This window comes from Chlorocebus sabaeus, chromosome 7 (assembly GCF_047675955.1).
Source record: "Chlorocebus sabaeus isolate Y175 chromosome 7, mChlSab1.0.hap1, whole genome shotgun sequence".
NCBI classification, from domain to species: domain Eukaryota; kingdom Metazoa; phylum Chordata; class Mammalia; order Primates; family Cercopithecidae; genus Chlorocebus; species Chlorocebus sabaeus.
In genome coordinates this window covers 24,425,732-24,447,026 of record NC_132910.1, presented here as the reverse complement: position 1 = coordinate 24,447,026, position 21,295 = coordinate 24,425,732, and the positions used below count along the sequence as shown (strand labels likewise).

General features: G+C 36.6%; 1 protein-coding gene across 4 annotated transcripts in view; it reads left to right on the top strand.

Annotated features, from left to right (window-relative positions):
• The window catches only part of ANKRD17 (ankyrin repeat domain 17), a 182,789-nt gene that overhangs the window by 24,290 nt on the left and 137,204 nt on the right, over positions 1–21,295 (top strand). The window contains exon 1 of one of the 4 annotated variants that reach the window (XM_007998857.3): positions 11,579–11,892. The exons of the other annotated variants lie outside the window; for them this stretch is intronic. Within the exon in view, the coding sequence (XP_007997048.2) occupies positions 11,839–11,892 (54 nt within the window). The 5' untranslated portion in view covers positions 11,579–11,838. Of the gene's footprint in view, positions 1–11,578; positions 11,893–21,295 lie in introns of those variants that run through there. 4 annotated transcript variants of the gene reach the window in all.

Sequence of the window (21,295 nt, the reverse complement as noted above, 5' to 3'; positions counted from 1 at the left end):
GGTTAGGGAGAAAACATGTTGAACAGTAAAATTACAGTTCACAGTCCACTACAGGTACCATCAGAGGACCAAGAAATTTTGAAGAAGATAGAAAGTTCATGGAATCGGATTGACAGCAAAATCCCAGAGGAAACTGGAATCCAAGATAACAGAGGTAAGCTCAGGTTTTCCCAGGGAAACCTTGGAATGGCTCCAAACTTGGAGTCAACAAACACAAATCAGTAGTAGTGGGTAATAAATCAAGAATTTTCTTAAGACTTCTTTTCCACAGTGCTAGGTCAGTTGGGCTTACCTTCTACCCTTTCTCCAGCCTAAATAACTATGATGCCCACTCTTAGGCCTGAAGTTTCAGAATCATTCTCTTAAGAAAGTAGGCCAGCAGTTTAGTATGGGCATCTACTCAGGTGTTAGAACCTGAGAGAGAAGTGGAGGCACTATACTACCTCAGGAGAAAAACGGTTTTGTCTGTTCCCAGCCAACTTGACTTCCTATCCAGGTACCTTTCTGGGGTACCTGCATATTCACATGCCCTACCTGCTTAAATTGTACTGTTCTTCCATTTAAAGGAGAAGCCACTTAGGAAAACAAAAACCTCAGGGAAAGCTCTTAAACTATATACTCTAAAGTAATCTTTCATTTGCAAATGTAAACAGACAGGGATAATCAGACAATTGAGGAGAATCAAGAGGATGAAAGAAGATTAAGATGAATAAAAGAACAACCAACCTCAGCTATAATTCAGAAGAATACTTCAAAGAAAAGTGTAATTGGTATTTTAGTTAAAATTTAAGAATACGTAATGTTTAGTCATAGCTGCATTAAAAAGGGGGCATAGAACTAGAAAAGGTTTTGAAAATTATAAAGAAAAATTTTAATTGATGAGATAAATAAAATTTTAGCATGAATCAAAACTGAATTGTTGATTTTGGAAGTAAGAGGAGGAACTGTCTGCATGTGTAAATCAAGAGAGAAAAAAATCTGGGAAAACTTGAGAGAAAATTAAAGAAACATGGAAAATATATCACAGTTTTTCACATCCATAAATATGAGTTCTAAAAGCAAGAGACTAGGAACCATGGGAAGGAGAGAATGATGAAAGAAATAATTGAAGAAAATTTCCTGAGCTGTAGAAACGTAATGAATTTTCAGATTGAAAGAGCCCATCTAGTAACAGCCAAAATGAATGAAAAAAGATCCACAATTTTAGAACTCTTAAGGATAAGAAGATCCCAAAATTATTGCCAGAGAGAGGGAAATAAATATGGAAAATCAAATAAATAAGTTCTTAGCAGTCATGCTGAATGCTTGAAGGCAGTGGAACAGTGACTTCACTGTTTGAGAGACAATAGATTTTGACCTACGTTTTCTCTACCCAGCCCCACTATTTTATCATGTGAGAACAATTGCGTTTTCTATACTGGGAAAAAGCTATGTACTTTGTATGAACATATTTGCGATACCGTAGCACAATTAAAAAATAATCCCAAGGTAGAGGACATGGTAGTAGTGGGGGGATGGGAGGGTGAGTGGGAAGAAATAGCTACTGTGGCAATCTTGGGCCTTCAAAAAGAACTGAAGAAAGTTAGGAGGAAATTCAAGTTCTATTAGTCTGGAATCCATGAACATTTCTTCAACTAGTATTGTCTAAACAACATAAAATTACATTTCCTTTAGTGACTACTATTTATATAATCAAATTGTAAGTGTACTTTATTGATTTTCCATTTTAGAATCAACCTAGAAAATATATAAAATGGGCTTAATTATAGTTGTGGAGTAGAATGCCTTATAAACCTTTATAATATAAAAATAACAATCTATAAAATTAGGAGATGGAGGGCAACAAATGAAGGGTCAGTGTTCATTTCTTCAGTGGACAGTCAGTAGATAACAAGCGTATAAAATTTGGTGAATCAAGATATGAAAGCAAAGTGGCATTAAAGTTAAACTAGTACCTGTACTAGAAGTCTATTAATGATGTAACATGTATTTTGCCATTTTGATGCAGGAAAGTAGCAAGACTTATGGTCCATCTTGTGCCTTTGTAGCCTTTGAATTTCTTAAAAACACTAAGTGGATGCATCACATTTATAATGTTAAAAAGATTGCAAGGTTGGGCACAGTGGCTCCCACTTGTAATCCCAGCACTTTGGAAGGCCAAGGCAGGCAGATCACTTGAGGTTAGGAGTTTGAGACCAGCCTGGCCAACATGGTGAAATCGTGTCTCTACTAAAAACACAAAAATTAGCTGGGCATGGTGACCAGGGCCTGTAATCCCAGCTACTTGGGAGGCCAAGGCAGGAGAATTGCTTGAACCCAGGAGGCGGAAGTTTCAGGGAGTCAAGATCGTATCACTGCACTCTAGCCTGGGCAACAGAGTGAGACTCTGTCTCAAAAAAAAAAAAAAAAAAAAAAAGCGGTGGGGGGGATTGCAGATGTGTGGTGGCCTCCACCTAGTTGTTAAATACTGCTCTTTATGAAGTAAATATATTCCTGGGCCACATGATTTTTGGAAATTGTCTGAGGTAGAAATAGAGGACACAGGGATTAATTCTAGGAAATTAGAAAGTTGCGTAGAATACAAATGTGACTCTTTTTGTGTAAGATGCCTAATTCTTTCTTGACTGGCTTGCACGCTTGATTTTGAGTGTTAATTTCTTAACCCTTTCCATGAAATTTGACAGGAAACTCTTTTTAAAAAGAGTTTTTTGATTATCTCTGTCACAAACATTTCAGTGTTTATTGTGAAAAATTTGGAAGTACAAAAAACTGCAAAACTCTAAGGCCTACTTCCTTCCAGTGCCTCTTAAATAAGATGACATTTTCTCTGATGGACTAAGGACCAAGATTAGAAACTTAGTTTGTCCTTAAGATAGAAGTCATGTGATCAAGGTGCCTACAACTACTGGAGGCAGGTATGGCTCCTGGAAGAGCCAGAAGAAGGAAGGTGGAAATAGAAATTGCCTTTCCCCCCGCTTCCTTCTAAAGATGTGGCTGATCTTATATACCTAGCCCTCTCATCTTTGCTGAGGACCCATTGTGTGTCCCACTGACTATAAATCAGGGTTCTCATGATCCCCTTCTTGAGTTTGATTAATTTACTAAGTGGGTCACAGAACTCAGGGAAACACTTATGTTTACCACTTTATTGTAAAAGTTATTACAAAGGATACAGCTGAAGAGATGCATAGGGTAAGGTATGGGACAAGCGGCATGGAAATTCTGCCCTGTGGGTGTGCCACCCTCCACTAACTTCCACTGTGTTCTGCTCTCTGGAAGCCCTTCATACCCTGTCTTTTTGGACTTTTATGGAGACTTTATTACATAAGCATGATTAATTAAACCGTTGGCCGTTGGGGATCGATTTCACTTTTAGTCTCCCCTTTTTGGAGGATGTGAGGCAGGGCTGAAAATCCCAACCATTTAATCTTTCCTTGCCTTTCTGCTAACCAGCTCTTATCCTGAAGCTACTTAGGGCCTGTCAGTCTTCAGTCAAATCTTAGCATAGAGGAAGCCACATAACCACTTTGAAGATTCCAAAGATTTTAGGAGTTTATGCCAGGAAACTGGTTTAAGACCAAAGACCAAATGTATATTTCATGATATCACAGGCAGTCTTTTGGTACTTTAAATAATTGCTTGCAAGAGTTATATCTTTAAATAATTGCTTGCAGGCAAACCATTCAAGATTTGTTATGAATAGATTAGGCTGGAAATAGCAGAGTGCAGAGTGGTAACAGATATCTTGAGACCAGACTGATTGGAGCTTGTCAGGGACCCCAGACCATTAAGGAACCAGAGGAGAGCCAGTGATAGCAATGAGATTCCATGGTTACTTGGGTAGTTTTTACTTCCTGATTATTTCCCATGCCCTTGATGCTATCTTGAGTTACTTGGAACTGTTTCTTCATTCCCCCAGAGTGGTAGAAACTGATGTCTCAAGAAAATTGTCTTTAGATTTAAACTTTTTCTTGTAATTTACATTTTTATCCCCAGGTCCCCTAGACCCCCATTTTGTGTGTGTGTGTGTGTGTGTGGTGTATTTCTTTCTGTTGGTAGATATTTGCTTTCGAGCGGAGGGCAAATGTGTTGCTGATGAGGTTGAAAATGCTGTATCATCAATAGATTTAACTTATTTAAAATCAAAAACATTGAAATAAGTAATTTCTGTTATGGATGCACTTGTTTTTATTTTTATTTGAAAATGTACAATTCAGACAAATGGGAGGGTTGATTGTAAACAATAAATATTTTATCAGTTTTGTATACATAGAATCTATTGTGAAATACTGGAAAAAGGATGAATTCATGGTGTGACCCACCATGGGTAGAGACAACAAATTCAAGTGTCCAACAGACACAACTATTACTGGGGATGTGAAAAGAGGCAGCATTGCTTTGTTTCTTACTTTGTTTAGTACATTACTTATGTTGGGACAAGACTATGCTTGTATTTCATTCTGTACATAGGACACATCTGGATGAAACGTTTTGTATCTAAATATAATTCTCTTCTGTACTTTTCTAGGTTGAATTTCAGATTTCATTTATTAGTTGGATTAGAAAAGAATGGGAAGGGGACCAATTAGAGAACAAAATCATTGAAGTTTTTAATATTAAACATTATCAAGAATCAGGATTGAGTTCTAGATTATAGCCTCTTGGGAGGTGGACTAATTTTATTTGCCATTCTTTATCCAGTGTTTATAGTATAAACCCTGCCACCTAGTAAGCACTCAGTAAATGTTTGTATAAATGAATTATCAAAATGCTAATGATGATCTTACAAAAAAATTGTACTGGGGCTTTTTATAGTATGAGCCTTGAGAACAATGTTTAAGCAAAAAAAAAAAAATCTTTAATTATTTGAATATTACAAAACAGTACATACCCTCCCTACCCTTCCTTATATTTTGAATATACTACTGGATACAGTGTTGCATTATTTTATTTGTAATGTTACAGTTTTATGTATTTTAACTTAGTCCTTTCTTACATATATCCTTTAGATAGTCTTCCACATTTCTTGAAGCATGTTCAACTGTCTTATTTTGGCAGTTCTGGTGAAGGCTTAATCATTCTTATTTTTAAATGTAATCATCAAAATTAGACCTGGAATCTATGCCAAGAAACCGAGATAGAACCTGTTTAGTGCTTTTTGTGTTCATAAAAATTGTTTATGTGTGGCCCTGTATTCTTGTACATTAGATTTTTTTAATATGATGGATTACTTTAGAATTTCATGCTTTAAAAAGAGTAATTTGAACATAAATGTAGAAGGCAAAGAAATAAATGTATCCAGCAGTATTTTATTTAGTGAGAATATACCCAAATATTTCCCAAACAATTTTGGGTTTTTAAAATACTAAATTCTGGCAGAGGCATCTTTTCACAACTTACTCCTAGGTTAAAAAACCCATTAAATATTGGAGGGAACTTGTATTTTATCAGAAGTAGATTTTTTTTTAAAAGGGTAGATAATTGGACTCCCCATTCCTCTCTCTTCTCCAGCTGTATCTCAGCTGCATATATATAGACTCTGCATTGTGGTTGTTTTTTTGTTTTTTTGTTTTTTTTTAAACAGTTAAAGTTCTTAATTTGTTGGAGAATAAATTTATGTGATTTTTTTGATAAAGATTTTAAAAATTTTTTTGAAGTTAGATGAGAGGAGGTATAAGTTTGATTTGTGATTCTTGAAAAGTAGAAATGATGAAGAACTAAGGATAAATCTGGATACATGATTTAAAACTAATATTGATTTCAGATCTGGATTTTTAATAGACTTGTGTTAGTAACACTTTATATTTGTAGGGAAGCAAGCAGTCTCACTGTCGGTATAAATTAGTTCAACTTTTTTAGAAGGCAGTTAATTGGGTAGCATCTAAAATTTTAAATACAACACTATGAACATTAGAGACAACATAAATGCCTACTGGACTAGTTAAATACATTATGCAGTTATGCAATGAAAATTTGAGCAGCTGTCAAAAATCAAAGATCTTTATGTATATTCTGAAACAATTATGGAGTATTAAATATTAAAATGGGGATACAAAAAGTATGCATAATAGTGTCCATCTGTATAAAAAATAATGTTACCCTAAGATGTGCTTGAAATATGTAGGTTATTTCTGGAAGATTACAATAACTAGTTGTGCCTCTTAGGATGGCTTGGTAAGAGGTAGGTTTACTTTTCTCTTTTAAACTGTGAATGCTTTCCATGTACATGTATTACCTTTACATAAAAATTATAGTTAATAAAGAAAATAATGGTAATAAAAAGCATATTTTTATTCTTTATTTTGTGCTGCATTAGACATATATCTAGATTCCTCAGTCATTTTATAGCATGAGTAGTTTAGGAGAAATAAAAGGTAAAATAATGGGAATGTGTTGTTTTAATAATGTATGGACTTTCAGAAATCCTACCAAATTGTATAGCCCTTTTTTTTTTTTTTTTTTTTTTTTGAGATGGAGTCTGGCTCTGTCGCCCAGGCTGGAGTGCAGTGGCGCTATCTCGGCTCACTGCAAGCTCCGCCTCCCGGGTTTACGCCATTCTCCTGCCTCAGCCTCCCGAGTAGCTGGGACTACAGGCGCCCACCACCTCGTCCGGCTAGTTTTTCGTATTTTTTAGTAGAGACGGGGTTTCACCGTGTTAGCCAGGATGATCTCGATCTCCTGACCTCGTGATCCGCCCGTCTCGGCCTCCCAGAGTGCTGGGATTACAGGCTTGAGCCACCGCGCCCGGCTTGTATAGCCTTTTAACTTAAATTCTGTTTAAGTCTTTAATATCTTTCACTTATACTTGGTTTAGGCTCTTTCACACTTGGGTTTCATACTTATGCTTTACTATAATTTACACAGTAGAAAAGGGAAAAAGAGAGATACTATAAAGTAATTATTAAATTCAATAATTTTAAGAGGTAGGATTGTTTTAGTTTTTTTCTAGTAGTTTATGTGAGTGGGCAAAATCATTAAATGTCTCCTACTACCAGTTGTCTGTCCTTGTTTTGTTTGAATATGTGGATTTTGAAGCCTCACCATTCCCTAAATTAAAAGATTGTTGGGAATGAAACTCCTTTACAAGGAGTTTTCTATTAAAGTTTTAGGTGAAGAGAACAAACAACGAAGTATTAAGTCATGCACAACAGAGTTGCTTGCCTGTCAGCGCATTTCTACATATTTTTTTGTTTTGGTTTTCTTTTTCCTTCTTAAGGAAACCAATGCTATCCTAAATAAAATTGTCAATTTTGGAAGATTCTTTCATTCAATCTAGGAATTTACTGAGCTTTTTTGTCCTTTACTTTCTTTTTCATGAGAGGTTTCACTCTTTATTTTGGATATTTGAATCTCATTTTCAGTTAATATTTTCTTTAAATTATTTTTATTTGTTTGCATAGCTTAATATGTTAATTGCTGTTTACACTTTAATACTTTTGCTATTGGCAAAATAATGAAAGGTCTTGTGCCACTGATACCCATTTTAGACCAATGGGAAGACAGTTTTCTTGCCTATAAAATTAGGTTGAGGCTGGGTGCAGTGGGTCACACCTGTAATCCCAGCACTTTGGGAGGCCGAGGCAGACAATCTCTTGAGGTCAGGAGTTCGAGACCAGCCTGGCCAACATGATGAAACCCCGTCTCTACTAAAAATACAAAAATTAGCCAGGCGTGGTGGTGGGCGCCTGTATTCCCAGCTACTCCAGAGGCTGAGACAGGAGAATGACTTGAACCAGGGAGGCCGAGGTTGCACCGAGCCGAGATTGCCGCACTGCACTCCAACCTGGAGTGCAAAGCGAGACCCCGTCTCAAAAATAAAATTACGTTGGTAATCATATTGATGAAAAGGACTGGAAAACAGAATTAAAGGGGATACATTGTTTTCCTATGTAACAAATAATTACAGAAAATGTGAAATTTAGATTCTGTTTATATTCAATACTTCTAATATCTTATTTCAGTAACCTAAAGATAAAGTAAAAGAACAAATGCTTTTGTTAGAAATTGTGGCGTGCGCCTGTAGTCCCAGCTGCTCGGAAGGCTGAGGCAGGAGAATCACTTGAGCCCAGGAGTCGGAGGTTGCAATGAGCCAAGATCACGCCACTGCACTCCAGCCTGGGCGACAGAGCGAGACTCCGCCTCAAAAAAAAAAAAAAAAAGAAAAGAAAAGAAAGAAAGAAAGAAAAAAGAAATTATTACTATTGGGCCAGGCGCGGTGGCTCTCGCCTGTAACCCCAGCACTTTGGGAGGCCAAGGCGGGCGAATCACGAGGTCAGGAATTCAAGACCAGCCTGGCCAACATGGTGAAACCCCGTCTCTACTAAAATTACAAGAAATTAGCTGGGCGTGGTGGCAGGGGCCTGTAATCCCAGCTACTCTGGTGGCTTGAACCCAGAGGCGGAGGTTGCAGTGAGCCGGGATCGCACCACTGCACTCCAGCCCAGGCGACAGTGCGAAACTGCCTCAAAAAAAAGAAGGAAAAAAGAAATTATTACTATTAGTAGCAATAATTTAAAAAGTATTGGGATACTGTAGTGGATATCAGACAGTTCTCTTATTCATACATTTGTTCATTTAATCAAAAAATGCTGCTGGGCGCGGTGACTTACGCCTGTAATCCCAACACTTTTGGAGGCTGAGGCGGGCGGATTTCCAGGTCAGGAGATCGAGACCATCCTGGCTAACACAGTGAAACCCCATTTCTACTAAAAATACAAAAAGGCTGACGTAGTGGCATGCGCCTGTATTCCCAGCTACTCGGGAAGCTGAGGCAGGAGAATGGCGTGAACCCGGGAGGCGGAGCTTGCAGTGAGCCGAGATCGTGCCACTGCACTCCAGCCTGGGCGACAGAGCGAGACTCCGCCTCAAAATTAAAGAAGAAGAAAGGAAAAAAAAAAAAAAAAGCGTCAGTGCCTGCTCTATGCCAGAGAGTGCTGGCTCTAGATATGCATTGGTGAATAAAGTGTTGCCTACTTTCTTTTTTTCTTTTTTCTTTTTTTTTTTTTTTTTTTTTGAGACGGAATCTCGCTCTGTCGCCCAGGCTGGAGTGCAGTGGCCGGATCTCAGCTCACTGCAAGCTCCGCCTCCCGTGTTCAAGTGATTCCCCTGCCTCAGCCCCCCAAGTAGTTGGGATTACAGGCGCCCACCACTACACTCAGCTAGTTGTTTTTGTATTTTTAGTAGAGACGGGGTTTCATCATGTTAGTCAGGCTGGTCTCCAACTCCTGACCTCAGGTGTTCTGCCCGTCTCGGCCTCCCAGAGTGCTGGGATTACAGGCGTGAGCCACTGCACCCGGCCATAGTGTTGCCTACTTTCAACAGTGTTGCCTGCTTTTTACTAGTCTGTAAGGGAAACAGATAATAAATGATAAAGAGCCATAATTCTGTGAGAAAGCCATAATCACGTATTTATTATTGAAAACAACAGTAGATGTTAAAGACAGAAGCACCCCGTGATCCTAGAATGGAAGAGGAGAGAGTGAATGATTTTATTAACTTGAGTCTTAGGGGCCCCCATTTCTTGTCAGATAAAGGATTTGGAAGGCCTATTCTTGGCTTATGGAAAAGGAGAGTGTTCCAACATCAGTTCCTTGAACTCAAACCTATCATTGCTTGATAACATTGGAGGAAAATTTGAGAAAGGGAAACTCTGTTGATGACTTGTCTTAAGTCTAAAGATTGACCAGTTTATTTGAAGCATAGAAAGTATTGACCTGGAAGGCAGGAAATAACAAAAGCTAGTTTGTAGTTTCTTTTGAAGCCAGGTCTCAACAATGGAAATTACTTTGAGCAGCCTTCAAATGCCAGGCGTACCCATACCTAAATGTAAACACTAGATATGGTATGAGATAAAACAGTGTCATTTGTTTGCCATTAATTCTGCATAGCCTTTGCAATCAGTTCTGGATTTGCCTCTGGATTTGACTCTGCCGTATACCTGTGTGCCCTGTCTGATACTTGGTTCCCTTGTCCGTAAAAAGAGATTATCACATGGAAGAAGTATAGTTGATGATTCTGGATATGGATTCCAGTCTAGAGCAAACTGCATGGATTCAGATCTTAGCTCTTCAACTTAATTAGCTTAGCTTGAAATAATTGGGCAAGTTGCTTAACCTCTTTTTGTCCCATTTCCACATATGTAAAACGGAGATGATAATAGTATCTTTTAGGATTACTGTGAAAATTAAATGAATTAATATATAACAAGCACTTAAAATGGCATATAGTAAGCAAAATGTAGTTTAAAAATTATGATATAGCTGGGTTGTTATGAGGATTAAATAATACTTTTTTTTTTTTTTAAGAAAAGAACTCATATATTGCTTGACACACTATGGGTATTTCCTAAATACCAGAAACCATGTAGTAGGTACTTGATATCATTTAATCTTCATATAAACTGTTAAGAAACCATATCTGTCTAGTTGACTGCACCTAGAGCAGTTTCTGATATTTCAAGTTGAATGAATATTATCCCATTTTATGATTAATAAATTGAGGCCAAAGAGTATTCCAAAATCTCCACTAAAACATGACATCACTTTGAGGATATAATACCGGCAATGTCATGCACATCATCGCATCGCTTTTCTCAGTTTAGAGCATAAAACATTGTTCCTTTTTATTTTTAGAGACAGTCTTGCTCTGTTGCCCAGGCTGGGGTGCCAGTGGCATAACTGTAACGTCCACCTCCCAGGTTCAAGTGATCCTTGTGCAGCCACCTGAGTGACTGGGATTACAGGCATGCACTACCACGCCCAGCTAATTTTTGTGTTTTTAGTAGAGATGGGGCTTCACCATGTTGGCCAAGCTGGTCTCAATGGAACTCCTGACCTCAAATGATCTGCCCGCCTCAGCCCCCCAGAGTGCTGGGATTACAGATGTGAGCCACTGTGCCCAGCCCATTGTTCCTTTTTCAGTGCATTTTTCGTATTCAAGGGTGTATAAGGAAGAAATTTGACAATCTAACAAGTTTTACTAAATGGAAGATCACTTACAGGAATGAATATGATACAGATTGGCTCCACTGTCAGTCACTCACTTTATTTGCTGTTTGATGATCCAGATTTAGTATCTATATATTTCATTTATCTAGAATATTTTAGTCTCTTAGAGTATTTATTATAAGAAAAAAACAGGCCATTTCTTTGGTTAGTAAATGAAGTTAAAGGCACTACTAGAAAATGCATATATCAAATGTTAATAGCTTGCTTCATGAACTGTAAATCAGTTGAATGTTAACCTGGTTCTTGCAGGTATTTACAAACAGAGTAGTTTATAAAAAACAACTTACTATTAAAAAATCTACATTAGTATAATTATTTTTGAAACCCTGAAGTCAACTGTAATATGTATGTTATATAATACATTTGCCTGATGTTGCAAATTTCTAACTTGGCTCCTTCTTTGCGTCTTTAATACAGCCATTAATCTCACTACAAGGCTTTACTAAGGATAAATTGCTGCGTAACCCACTTCAACCTCTTTTGTTCAACCAGGAAGCCAGACGTGTTAAATAGCTTTTTAAAAAATATGTTGTTATTTCTTTTTTGAAATTTTAGGATTTTAAAAATTGAAGTGGTAAAATAGTAGACTTTATTTTATCTGTTAAAATTACTTGACAGAAGTTTGCTTTGGAATAGAGCTTCTGTATCTTTAAAAAATACACAGTGAGTCACCCCCTGCTCTTTTGGTAGATGCCTGGCTAGTGAACAGCTAAGCTGCTTTAGGCATGTAATAGAACATTCCATTTCCTGTTCCCTTGCTGACACAGAGGAGTGTTCCTGCTGGCAATGATCTAATCATAGTGCAGTAAGAAACATGGCAGTTTGATAAAACATGGTGGAGACAGCGGCTGAAATGGAAGCATATGTTCTAGAAGACATTCTTGAGGTAGGGCTAGGTTTGTAAGTGAAATGAAAGTTGAAATCTGAACAAAGAAATCTTATCTGCCGGAATTATTTTACAGATGAATAGATTAGAGGAGAGAGCAAAGAGAGGCAGAGCATAAAAGCAAGACACGGTCAGACCTATTCCGTGTGAGAATGTTTCAGACTGGTTCACATGATTACTATAGACGTCTATAATTATTTTGTTTAAACTTCATGTTTCATAAATTGTAGATGTATATTTGCTAGGGGAAAAGGGGAGACTCAGACTTAATAAAAAGCCTTGTGCTGGTGGTGACCTTTAGATTAACTCATTAGAAGGTGGGGTCTGCAAAGCAGCTTTGAGTAAGGTTTAGTATCATATGTCTTAGAATTCATTTACATATCTAAGCCTAAAGCTTTGCTGCAGTTAACTATTAAAAACAGCTGGTTATTTTAGCTTTAAACTAAGCATGTTTATATCAATCTGATTGCTTCATTTAGCTGGTACACTGGTCCTAGATTTTTCATGTGACTATTATAAAACAAATTATTACATTAAAAATATTAAAACCCTGAAATTTAGGGCACTGATGCTAGAGAGCCATCTATACAAAATTTCTATAATTTGAATCATGAACATTTTAAATTATATTTTCTCTTTTCTGGTTGTAAAAATTTTATAAGATCTTATTTGAGTATAAATCAGTCCAAGGAAATACATGTCAAAGTGAAACTATAATTGCTTTTGGCATTGAGTGTAGTATACTATCAGAAATTTGTATTTATAAGCATAGGTATTTAGATCTCATATTCTTATCTGTGGGATTGTGTAGGGTTTTTCTTTTTTTTTCCTCATTAAATAAAAACTGGGTAGTTCAGATAAAGAGACTTCATGGTGGTGAGTGGTATTCCTAATACTTAGACTGTTGAGATAATTAATTAACTATTTCACATCTTCAGGAAGATTATTTTACTGTGGGGAGAGGACTTGAGAGAAGAAGCTGCAAAGGGAAGCTAGGTGGGGTTAGCAGGAGAAAAAAGCCTATGCGCATTATAAAGTGCTGCATGATCAATGAGTATTTTCTGGAGTCCCTCAGTGTGTGCTTGGAGCTGACATTGCAGCAAGTCTCATGGTGGTTCTGCAGAATGAAAACTGATTCCATTGTATTACCTACCTCCTTGCAGACACCTGCCAATGTACTCTTTTTCCCCTTTCCTAAAAGCTGTTATCGAAGTTGAATTGTGGTTAATTTTTATTGTTTTCTCTTTTTTTTTATTTTTTACTTTGTTACTATTAGTGAGTTTCCTTAAAAATGTGTGGTAAAATTATCTACTTAGAAATAGTAGTATAAACTTTCATCAAGGGAGTTTAGTAATTACAAGTGGCCACATGACTTTTTAGTGGTTCAGTTTAAACAAGCCTAATTAGATTACAAAGTTCTAGTGTTACATTTTAATTTGCTTTAAAAATTTTTTGGTTTGGATTTTAAAGAAGTGTACTTTAGAGATTTTGATAAATCTATTTGACAATTTTTCTTAGCTATTTAAAACTTAAGCATATAACAGATTTTAGAAGTCTTTTTTATGTTCTGAGGAAAATCTTACTTGAGCACTGTTTTGTGCCTTATGCATATTTTTTTTTAATGCTACCTGAACAACTGGCTTTTTATTATTTCTATTAAAAATTGTTTAATATCATGTTAAGATTTCATATTACCTTATTTATTCAATGTTACTAGTTATTAAAACAACCTCTGCAATTTTAGTTTTCCTAATTTTCAATTTATCTTAATTTAGTTTCTGTGTACCTGTTGCATCCTATCATACTAAGTAGCTTTTTCTCTTTATTTAAAATATTATTTGACTTAAATATTTATCAATCTTGGTAACATTTTCTAAGTAGTAATAAAAGAGCCTTATCCAAAAGTATAAGTACTCATAATGACATAATGCTAAAAATACAAAGTGCAAAGAATAAATTTGCTAACTTTGCAGATAAGTGTACCGTTTTCTAAAGCACCTCATATTGCGAGTAAACATATTTATTACATAATGAGCTTTCCAGAAAAATATATTCTCTAGCCCCCCACCCCCCGCAGGGATAACTCCTTGAATAAATGTCCAGTAATGGATAATGAAGTTCATCTGTATACCACAGTGACAGTTTTGTTATTGTACTTAATACTGAGCTACTTGAAGATCATTACCGTAATTTTCACCTTTGTGGTTTTATTTATTGAACATACGGGCTTATTTACATTGAATAAATGTTACTCTTTTTTCCTGTCTTTGTAATTTGATCTTTTGAATCATGAACTTTTTTTTTTGAGACGAAGTCTCGCTCTGTCGCCCAGGCTGGAGCGCAGTGGCCGGATCTCAACTCACTGCAAGCTCCGCCTCCCGGGTTCACGCCATTCTCCTGCCTCAGCCTCCCGAGTAGCTGGGGCTACAGGCGCCCGCCACCTCGCCCGGCTAGTTTTTTTGTATTTTTTAGTAGAGACGGGGTTTCACCGTGTTAGCCAGGATGCTCTCGATCTCCTGACCTCGTGATCCACCTGTCTCGGCCTCCCAAAGTGCTGGGATTACAGGCTTGAGCCACGGCGCCCGGCCGAATCATAAACTTTTTAAAGTTACTCTTATTGAATATCAGTTTAAAAAAAGTCAGTATCGTTAGTGAACATAGCACAAATGATTTCTCATAATACTATGGCTTACCTTTTAAACTCTGATTGCTGATTATATATGCCCACATGTATTTAAGTTGAATATTTAGACCTTTAAAATCTTAAGTAAAATATCGTCTAAAATGTATAATAAAATTAGAAAAGGTGGATTTCAACTTACATCATTTACATCATTGCTTTTCAACAGTCCAAGGTAAGGGATTAAATAGAGTGTCTTGGCTATTTCATTTATTCAAATAATCTAGACAGTAATTTTCTTCTCCAAACCAAAGTCATCAAAGTATTTCCGTTCCTTCTGCCTACCTTCTGTAAAAGGAACTAATACCCAGGAAAGTAGTCGTATACAGATGGCAGAAAAAGGGCTGACAGCTCGTATAAATATCTCTTTTCTTGTTCTGTTTATGTTGTCCTGAGACATGATTATAATTTTAGAATTTTGATGATTTTCCTGTAAAATTATATGTAACAATGGATTGTAGTACTTGGAATGATCAATAAGAGGAAAAATATCTTCCAATTTTATACCTCGAATTTACATTGCCAAGAACTGTGTAGATAAACCTGTGGTTTGTATGTTGACTTTTTTATATGAAAATGTGAAACAACTGAGAGATCATTTTGGAAACTTGGTTACTGTATATTTAGTGTTATTATTTATAATTGAACCAGTTTTAGGAGTCTTAGTAATAAGAAATCTTCACTGATATTTCCATCCTTTAATTTTGATTAAGTTCAGATTACTTTGTTCTGGGTATAGTATTTGATATATTTTTGCTTTAAGAAAGTAGGAATTTTTATGAAAATAAAAATGTTTATTTTGTTAAGTATAATAATAACTCTCATACCCATTCTTGTTCTTTTGTCATCTAAAGCCAGGATGTCCAGCTTCATGTGTACTTGATGTTATAGGTTGTGGTATATAAAGCGAAAGTTCCAACTCTCTATGGTTGTGTCTGTGGACAATGGGTTGAGGATTTGGCTGAACCCTTTAGGTTGGAACTGAATTAAGGGTCAGATTTAAGCAAACTGAGTAGGTTTATTATGGAACCTTTTCTTGCTCTGTATTTATTTTAACTGTTTTTGTTTTTTAAATAAAATTGAAAGAGTCTCAAGGAAGGCATCATTTCCTTTCGATTGCCAAGATTATGGACTAATGGTAAATAGTGAATTCTAGGTCAAACAAGGGAAATCCACTTGCTATTTACCATAAAAATTATTTTTGGTAATGATATCAAATGTCCATGTAGTAGACTTTTTTGACAGATATATGCTGTATTTCCTTTTATTCTGTAAAACACGTTGTCATATGCAATGCACATCATTTCTATACTATACCAATAAGTCTTTCATAGATTTCTAAAGTTTTGTATTTATTGTAACGATGGTGACATTTTTTACTAGGAAAAGTTGGAGTAACTCTTAGAACCTAAGTTGGTCTAGTGACTGAAAAGTTTAGCTAAATATGTAAATTATTAGAGTTGATCTAAGTAATATTTTACATTCATCAAGAAGTTTTGGGATCACGTTGAGAAATATTGGACAGATTGAAATGTGTGTGTGTGTGTGTGTGTGTGTGTGTGTGTGTATGGTTTTTGTTTGTTTGAGACGGAGTCTTGCTCTGTCACCAGGCTGGAGTGCAGTGGCTCTATCTTGGCTCACTGCAACTTCTGCCTCCTGGGTTCAAGCGATTCTCCTGCCTCAGCCTCCCAAGTAGCTGGGACTACAGGCGCTCACCACCATGCCCAGCTGATTTTTGTATTGTTAGTAGAGACAGGATTTCACTCTGTTGGCCAGGATGGTCTCAATCTCTTGACCCCGTGATCTGCGTGCCGCAACCTCCCAAAGTGTGGGATTACAGGCGTGAGCCACTGCATTTATTGAGTACCTTTAGTGCAAGGCACTTGAAATTCAAAGAGGTTAGTCCAGCTAATTTTGTCTCACTGAGGTAGAAGTGCAGAAGAGGAAGACGAAGAAGAAATGTCTGTCATTGGTATCTTTTTTTTTTTTTGAGACAGAGTCTGGCTCTGTCACCCAGGCTAGAGTGCAGTGGCGTGACCTCACTGCAACCTCCCCCTGGGGGTTGAAGCGATTCTCTTGTCTTAGCCTCCCCAGTAGCTGAGATTACAGGCATGGGCCACCATGCCTGGCATTTTTTTGTGTTTTTAGTAGAGATGGGGTTTCTCCATGTTGGCCAGGCTGGTCATGAACTCCTGATCTCAGGTGATCCCCCTGCCTCGACCTCCCAAAGTGCTCGGTGATGGCTTAAGCCACTGCTGCCGGTCTCTGCCATTGGTATCTTAAACAGTTTTGAATTTAGGATGCATAGATACATATTTTTAGTATTTTACTTCATGGATTCCTTTTGAATAGTTTGAAACTCATGTTTTCAGCAGTGGCCTTAAAAAGCAGATATCCCTTATGCATTCTGAATTTTTCAGTAAGCAGATATTTTTTTTTATCTGGACACCTTTAGGTTGTCACTTTTATGCAGATCTTTTTGTTATATATATTTATGAAGGTGGTGCTGACAAGAACATCCTCTGGTTCTCATTTTTATCTATAAACCAGCATATGCATGTGTATACACATACATACAATACATATATTCACATTTATACTTACATATACTATGCATACACACAAACAGACACACTCACACGCTCATGTTTCTACTATAGGTGGAATATTTCTGATCTAAAATGTTCGGCACCAGAAGTGTTTGGATTTAGGATTTTTTCAGGTTTTGGATTATTTGCGTATACGTAAAGATAACTTGGGGATGGGACCCACATGTGATTTACTTATATTTTATATACACCTTATACACATAGTCTGAGGGTAGTTTTATGCAATTTTTTTAGTAGTTTCATGCATGAAAACAATGTTTTGACTGATCTGTCACATGAGGTCAAATGTAGAATTTTTCACTTGTGACATTATGTCAGTGCTCAAAAAATTTCAGATCTTTGGCTGAGTGCAGTGGCTCATGCCTGTAATCACAGCAGTTTGGGAGGCTGAAGCGAGAGGATCACTTGAGCCCAGGAGTTCAAGACCAGCCTAAGCAACATAGTGAGACCCTATGTCTACAAAAAAGTAAAAATTTTAAAAAAATTTTGGATTTTGGAGCATTTCAGATTTTGAATTTTCAGATTAGGGATGATCAACCTGTATATTTTGCAGTAAGGATACTCTTGAAAGTTCAATTTTTCTTGTAAGGGTGGGGCTGACGTTGTAACATTGCTTTCATATGCCGATTTTGGGAGAATTAATGGGGAAGTACTATAAGATACACTTATGCTAGTTAATCCCTGTAAAGAATAATGATATTTTAGTGGAATATGGAGGCTCCAAATAGCTTGTGGAAAGGTAGTATAACTATAAGTATGTGAATCAATGTATTACTCTTATATGAAAGTAAAGGCACGGTTGTCCAATGTACCACTAGTTTCCCATTGATCCATCATAGTATGGTAATTAGTGCATATTATGGAGCATTAATTAGAAAAGGTCTACATCATGTATTATCTACATATAGAGACAACAACATTGGCCCTTTACAGGTTCTGAATTGTGAGAGGCCTTTGTTTTGACACTTGATAACAGCTCATTCTGATACGAAGTGACTTGATCACTACAAAATTGATGAGCAGAAAGTCTTGTTAACCATTGGTTTGGTTTAGTATATATCTTCCAAATTTGCCAAACCAAAGGCTTTTCACAAGGTGTTCATAAATGTTAAAAGTCTATGAGGTGATAACTTTCATGCGTGGCTGGATTAATGCTGGCCATTAATAATTTAGTCTTGGATGGAATCAGACCTCTAACTAGTTGGATATGTGTTATAAGTAGGATAGCACATAGTTTATTGGTAGCAACAGTAATTGGCACATTAGCTACCCTTTATTGAGTATTTAAATTGTATACATAGATGGAGTGTGCCAAATGCTTCACAAGCATTGTTTTATTTAATCCTCTGAATGATTCTGTGAGGAGGTAGGTACCCAGCTTGTAAGGAATAAATGAAGTAATCTGCATAAACATTTAGCACAGCATTTAGTTACATAGTTAACCGTTAACTGTTAGACCTTTTTTTTTTTTTTTTTTTTTTTTTGAGGAGTCTCACTCTGCTGCCCAGGCTAGAGTGCAGTGGCCAGATCTCAGCTCACTGCAAGCTCCGCCTCCCGGGTTTACGCCATTCTCCTGCCTCCGCCTCCCGAGTAGCATGTGCCACCTCGCCCGGCTAGTTTTTTGTATTTTTTAGTAGAGACGGGGTTTCACCGTGTTAGCCAGGATGGTCTCGATCTCCTGACCTTGTGATCCGCCCGTCTCGGCCTCCCAAAGTGCTGGGATTACAGGCTTGAGCCACCGCGCCCGGCCACGTTAGCCCTTTTTTAACCCTCATCTTCTATCCTTATGCTGTCACCCCCACCATTTGATAGGAAAATTTGAGCATCAGGGATTATTAGAGCAATAGTTTTAAATTCTTTTGGTCTTAGGTCTCTTTTTCACTGTTAAAAATTATTGAGAACTCAAAAGTTTTTTGTTTCTGAGAGTTATATCTATCAATATTTACCATATTATAAATTATAGTGTAAAGAAAATTCAAAGTTTAAAGAAAATTTTAAAAACATTTACATATTTATTCATTTAAAAAAATGATAAACCATTGCATGTTAACATGCTTTTATAAAAAAATAACTATTTTCCAAAAGAAGAAACTTGTAAGAGAGTGGCATTGTTTTACATTTTTATAAATATCTTTAACATCTGGCCTAATAAAAGATAACTAGACTCTCATATCTTCTTTATTAATTTAATTTAACTTTTATTTTAGAGATGAGGTCTCATTACGTTGCCCAGGCTGGAGTGCAGTGGCTACTCACAGGTACAATTATAATGCACTTTAGGCTTGAACTCCTGGGCTTAACCATTCTGCCTTAGCCTCCTGAGTAGCTGGGACTACAGGCGCCAGCCACCATGCCCGTCATATCTGTTGTAATATTCAGTCTATTGTGATAGATTATTTGGTTGAAGTCTCTAACGAAATTTAGTGTCATTTTGATATGAGGATAAAAAAACAAAAAGTACTTCATAGCGCTTTCAGATAATTGTGGATAATCTTTTTTGAAACCATTCCTAAACTCCACAAGTGGTAGTTTCTTAAAGGTTAGTTGCAATGTGGAATCTGAAACAATTACCAGTGAACTTTCTGAACTTTGTTAGATTAAAACTCGCTGGCTTATTGTGCACTTTGAATTTATCAAAACCATGTATGATTTTTATAATATGGTCATATGAAAATACTGGTTTCTTTTATTCTACAATATTTTTAAAAATCACATTTTCAGCCAGGTGCAATGGCCCACACCTGTATCCCAGCACTTTGGGAGGGTGAGATGGGTGGATTACCAGGTCAAGAGATCAAAACCATCCTGGCCAACGTAGTGAAACCCCGTCTCTACTAAAAATACAAAAATTAGCTGAGCGTGGTGGCACATGCCTGTAGTCCCAGCTACTTGGCAGGCTGAGGCAGGAGAATCACTTGAACCTGCGAGGCAGAGGTTGCAGTGAGCTGAGATCGCACCACTGCACTCCAGCCTGGTGACAGAGCAAGACTCCATCTCAAAAAAAAAAAAAATCACATTTTCTAACAGCATCAGTGTTCTCAGAAAAGTCAAAAACTGGGATGCTGTCACGTGTCAGATATAAGATCTCCAAAATTCTAATTTTGCTTGAAAGTTTGAATTTTATTCATGAAAAATAATTTGAATTGTTTTTCTTGAAATGACAGGCTCACGTCATTCGTTTTTGAGAAAATGTCTGCCAAGTAAGTGAATAATTATAAGTATGCTTTAAGAAAAAATGGTATTCTATGAAAAAAAGTTAGCTACCATTTGCAGTTTGCACAAGTATTTTTCTTGAGACAGCTACTGTACTTTGGTATGTAGTGGAAGTGCTTTCTGTATTGTCACACAAAATATCAAAGTCATATACTAAAGATTGAAATTTTTTTTTCTTTTCTTTCTTTCTTTCTTTCTTTCTTTCTTTCTTTCTTTCTTTCTTTCTTTCTTTCTTTCTTTCTTTCTTTCTTTCTTTCTTTCTTTCTTTTCTTTCTTTTCTTTCTTTTCTTTCTTTCTTTCCTTTTCGACGAAATCTCACTCTGTTGGCCAGGTTGGTCTTGAACTCCTGACTCAAGCAGTCCTCTCGTCTCAGCCTCCTAAAACGCTAGCATTACAGGCATGGGTGACTGACTGCACCTGGCAGTGCTCACTATTTTCAATAAGATTGAAAATTTGTAAAAATGTTGTTTTTTACTGCTTCATGAAGGAAACTGAGTTTTTCTTTTTTTCTCTTGTTTTTAAATACAAGACTGTGAGTGCATGCAGAGAAGAATATAACTACTAACTAGTAAAGATTGGTATCATGGCCTTGATTGATGTTAAGAAACTAGCAGGTTTACCCACTATTGCTTTTGTGTCATCAGTGCAAGTGTCAACACAGTGAAATAGGCAAATATTAGTTTGTTTAAAAATAATTTTTAAAATCTTAGTTGTTTAAAAATAATTTTGACCTCACAGACCCTCTAAGAGTCTTGGAGATTCTCATAGATCCTATGGACCACACTTGCACAACTGCTATTTTACAGTATATTGCCTAATTTACAAGTTTACAGTCATTAAGGGAATAAAAGTAAGATTTAGACAAGTCTGCTTGATTCAAATGTATTCTTTACTGTTTTAT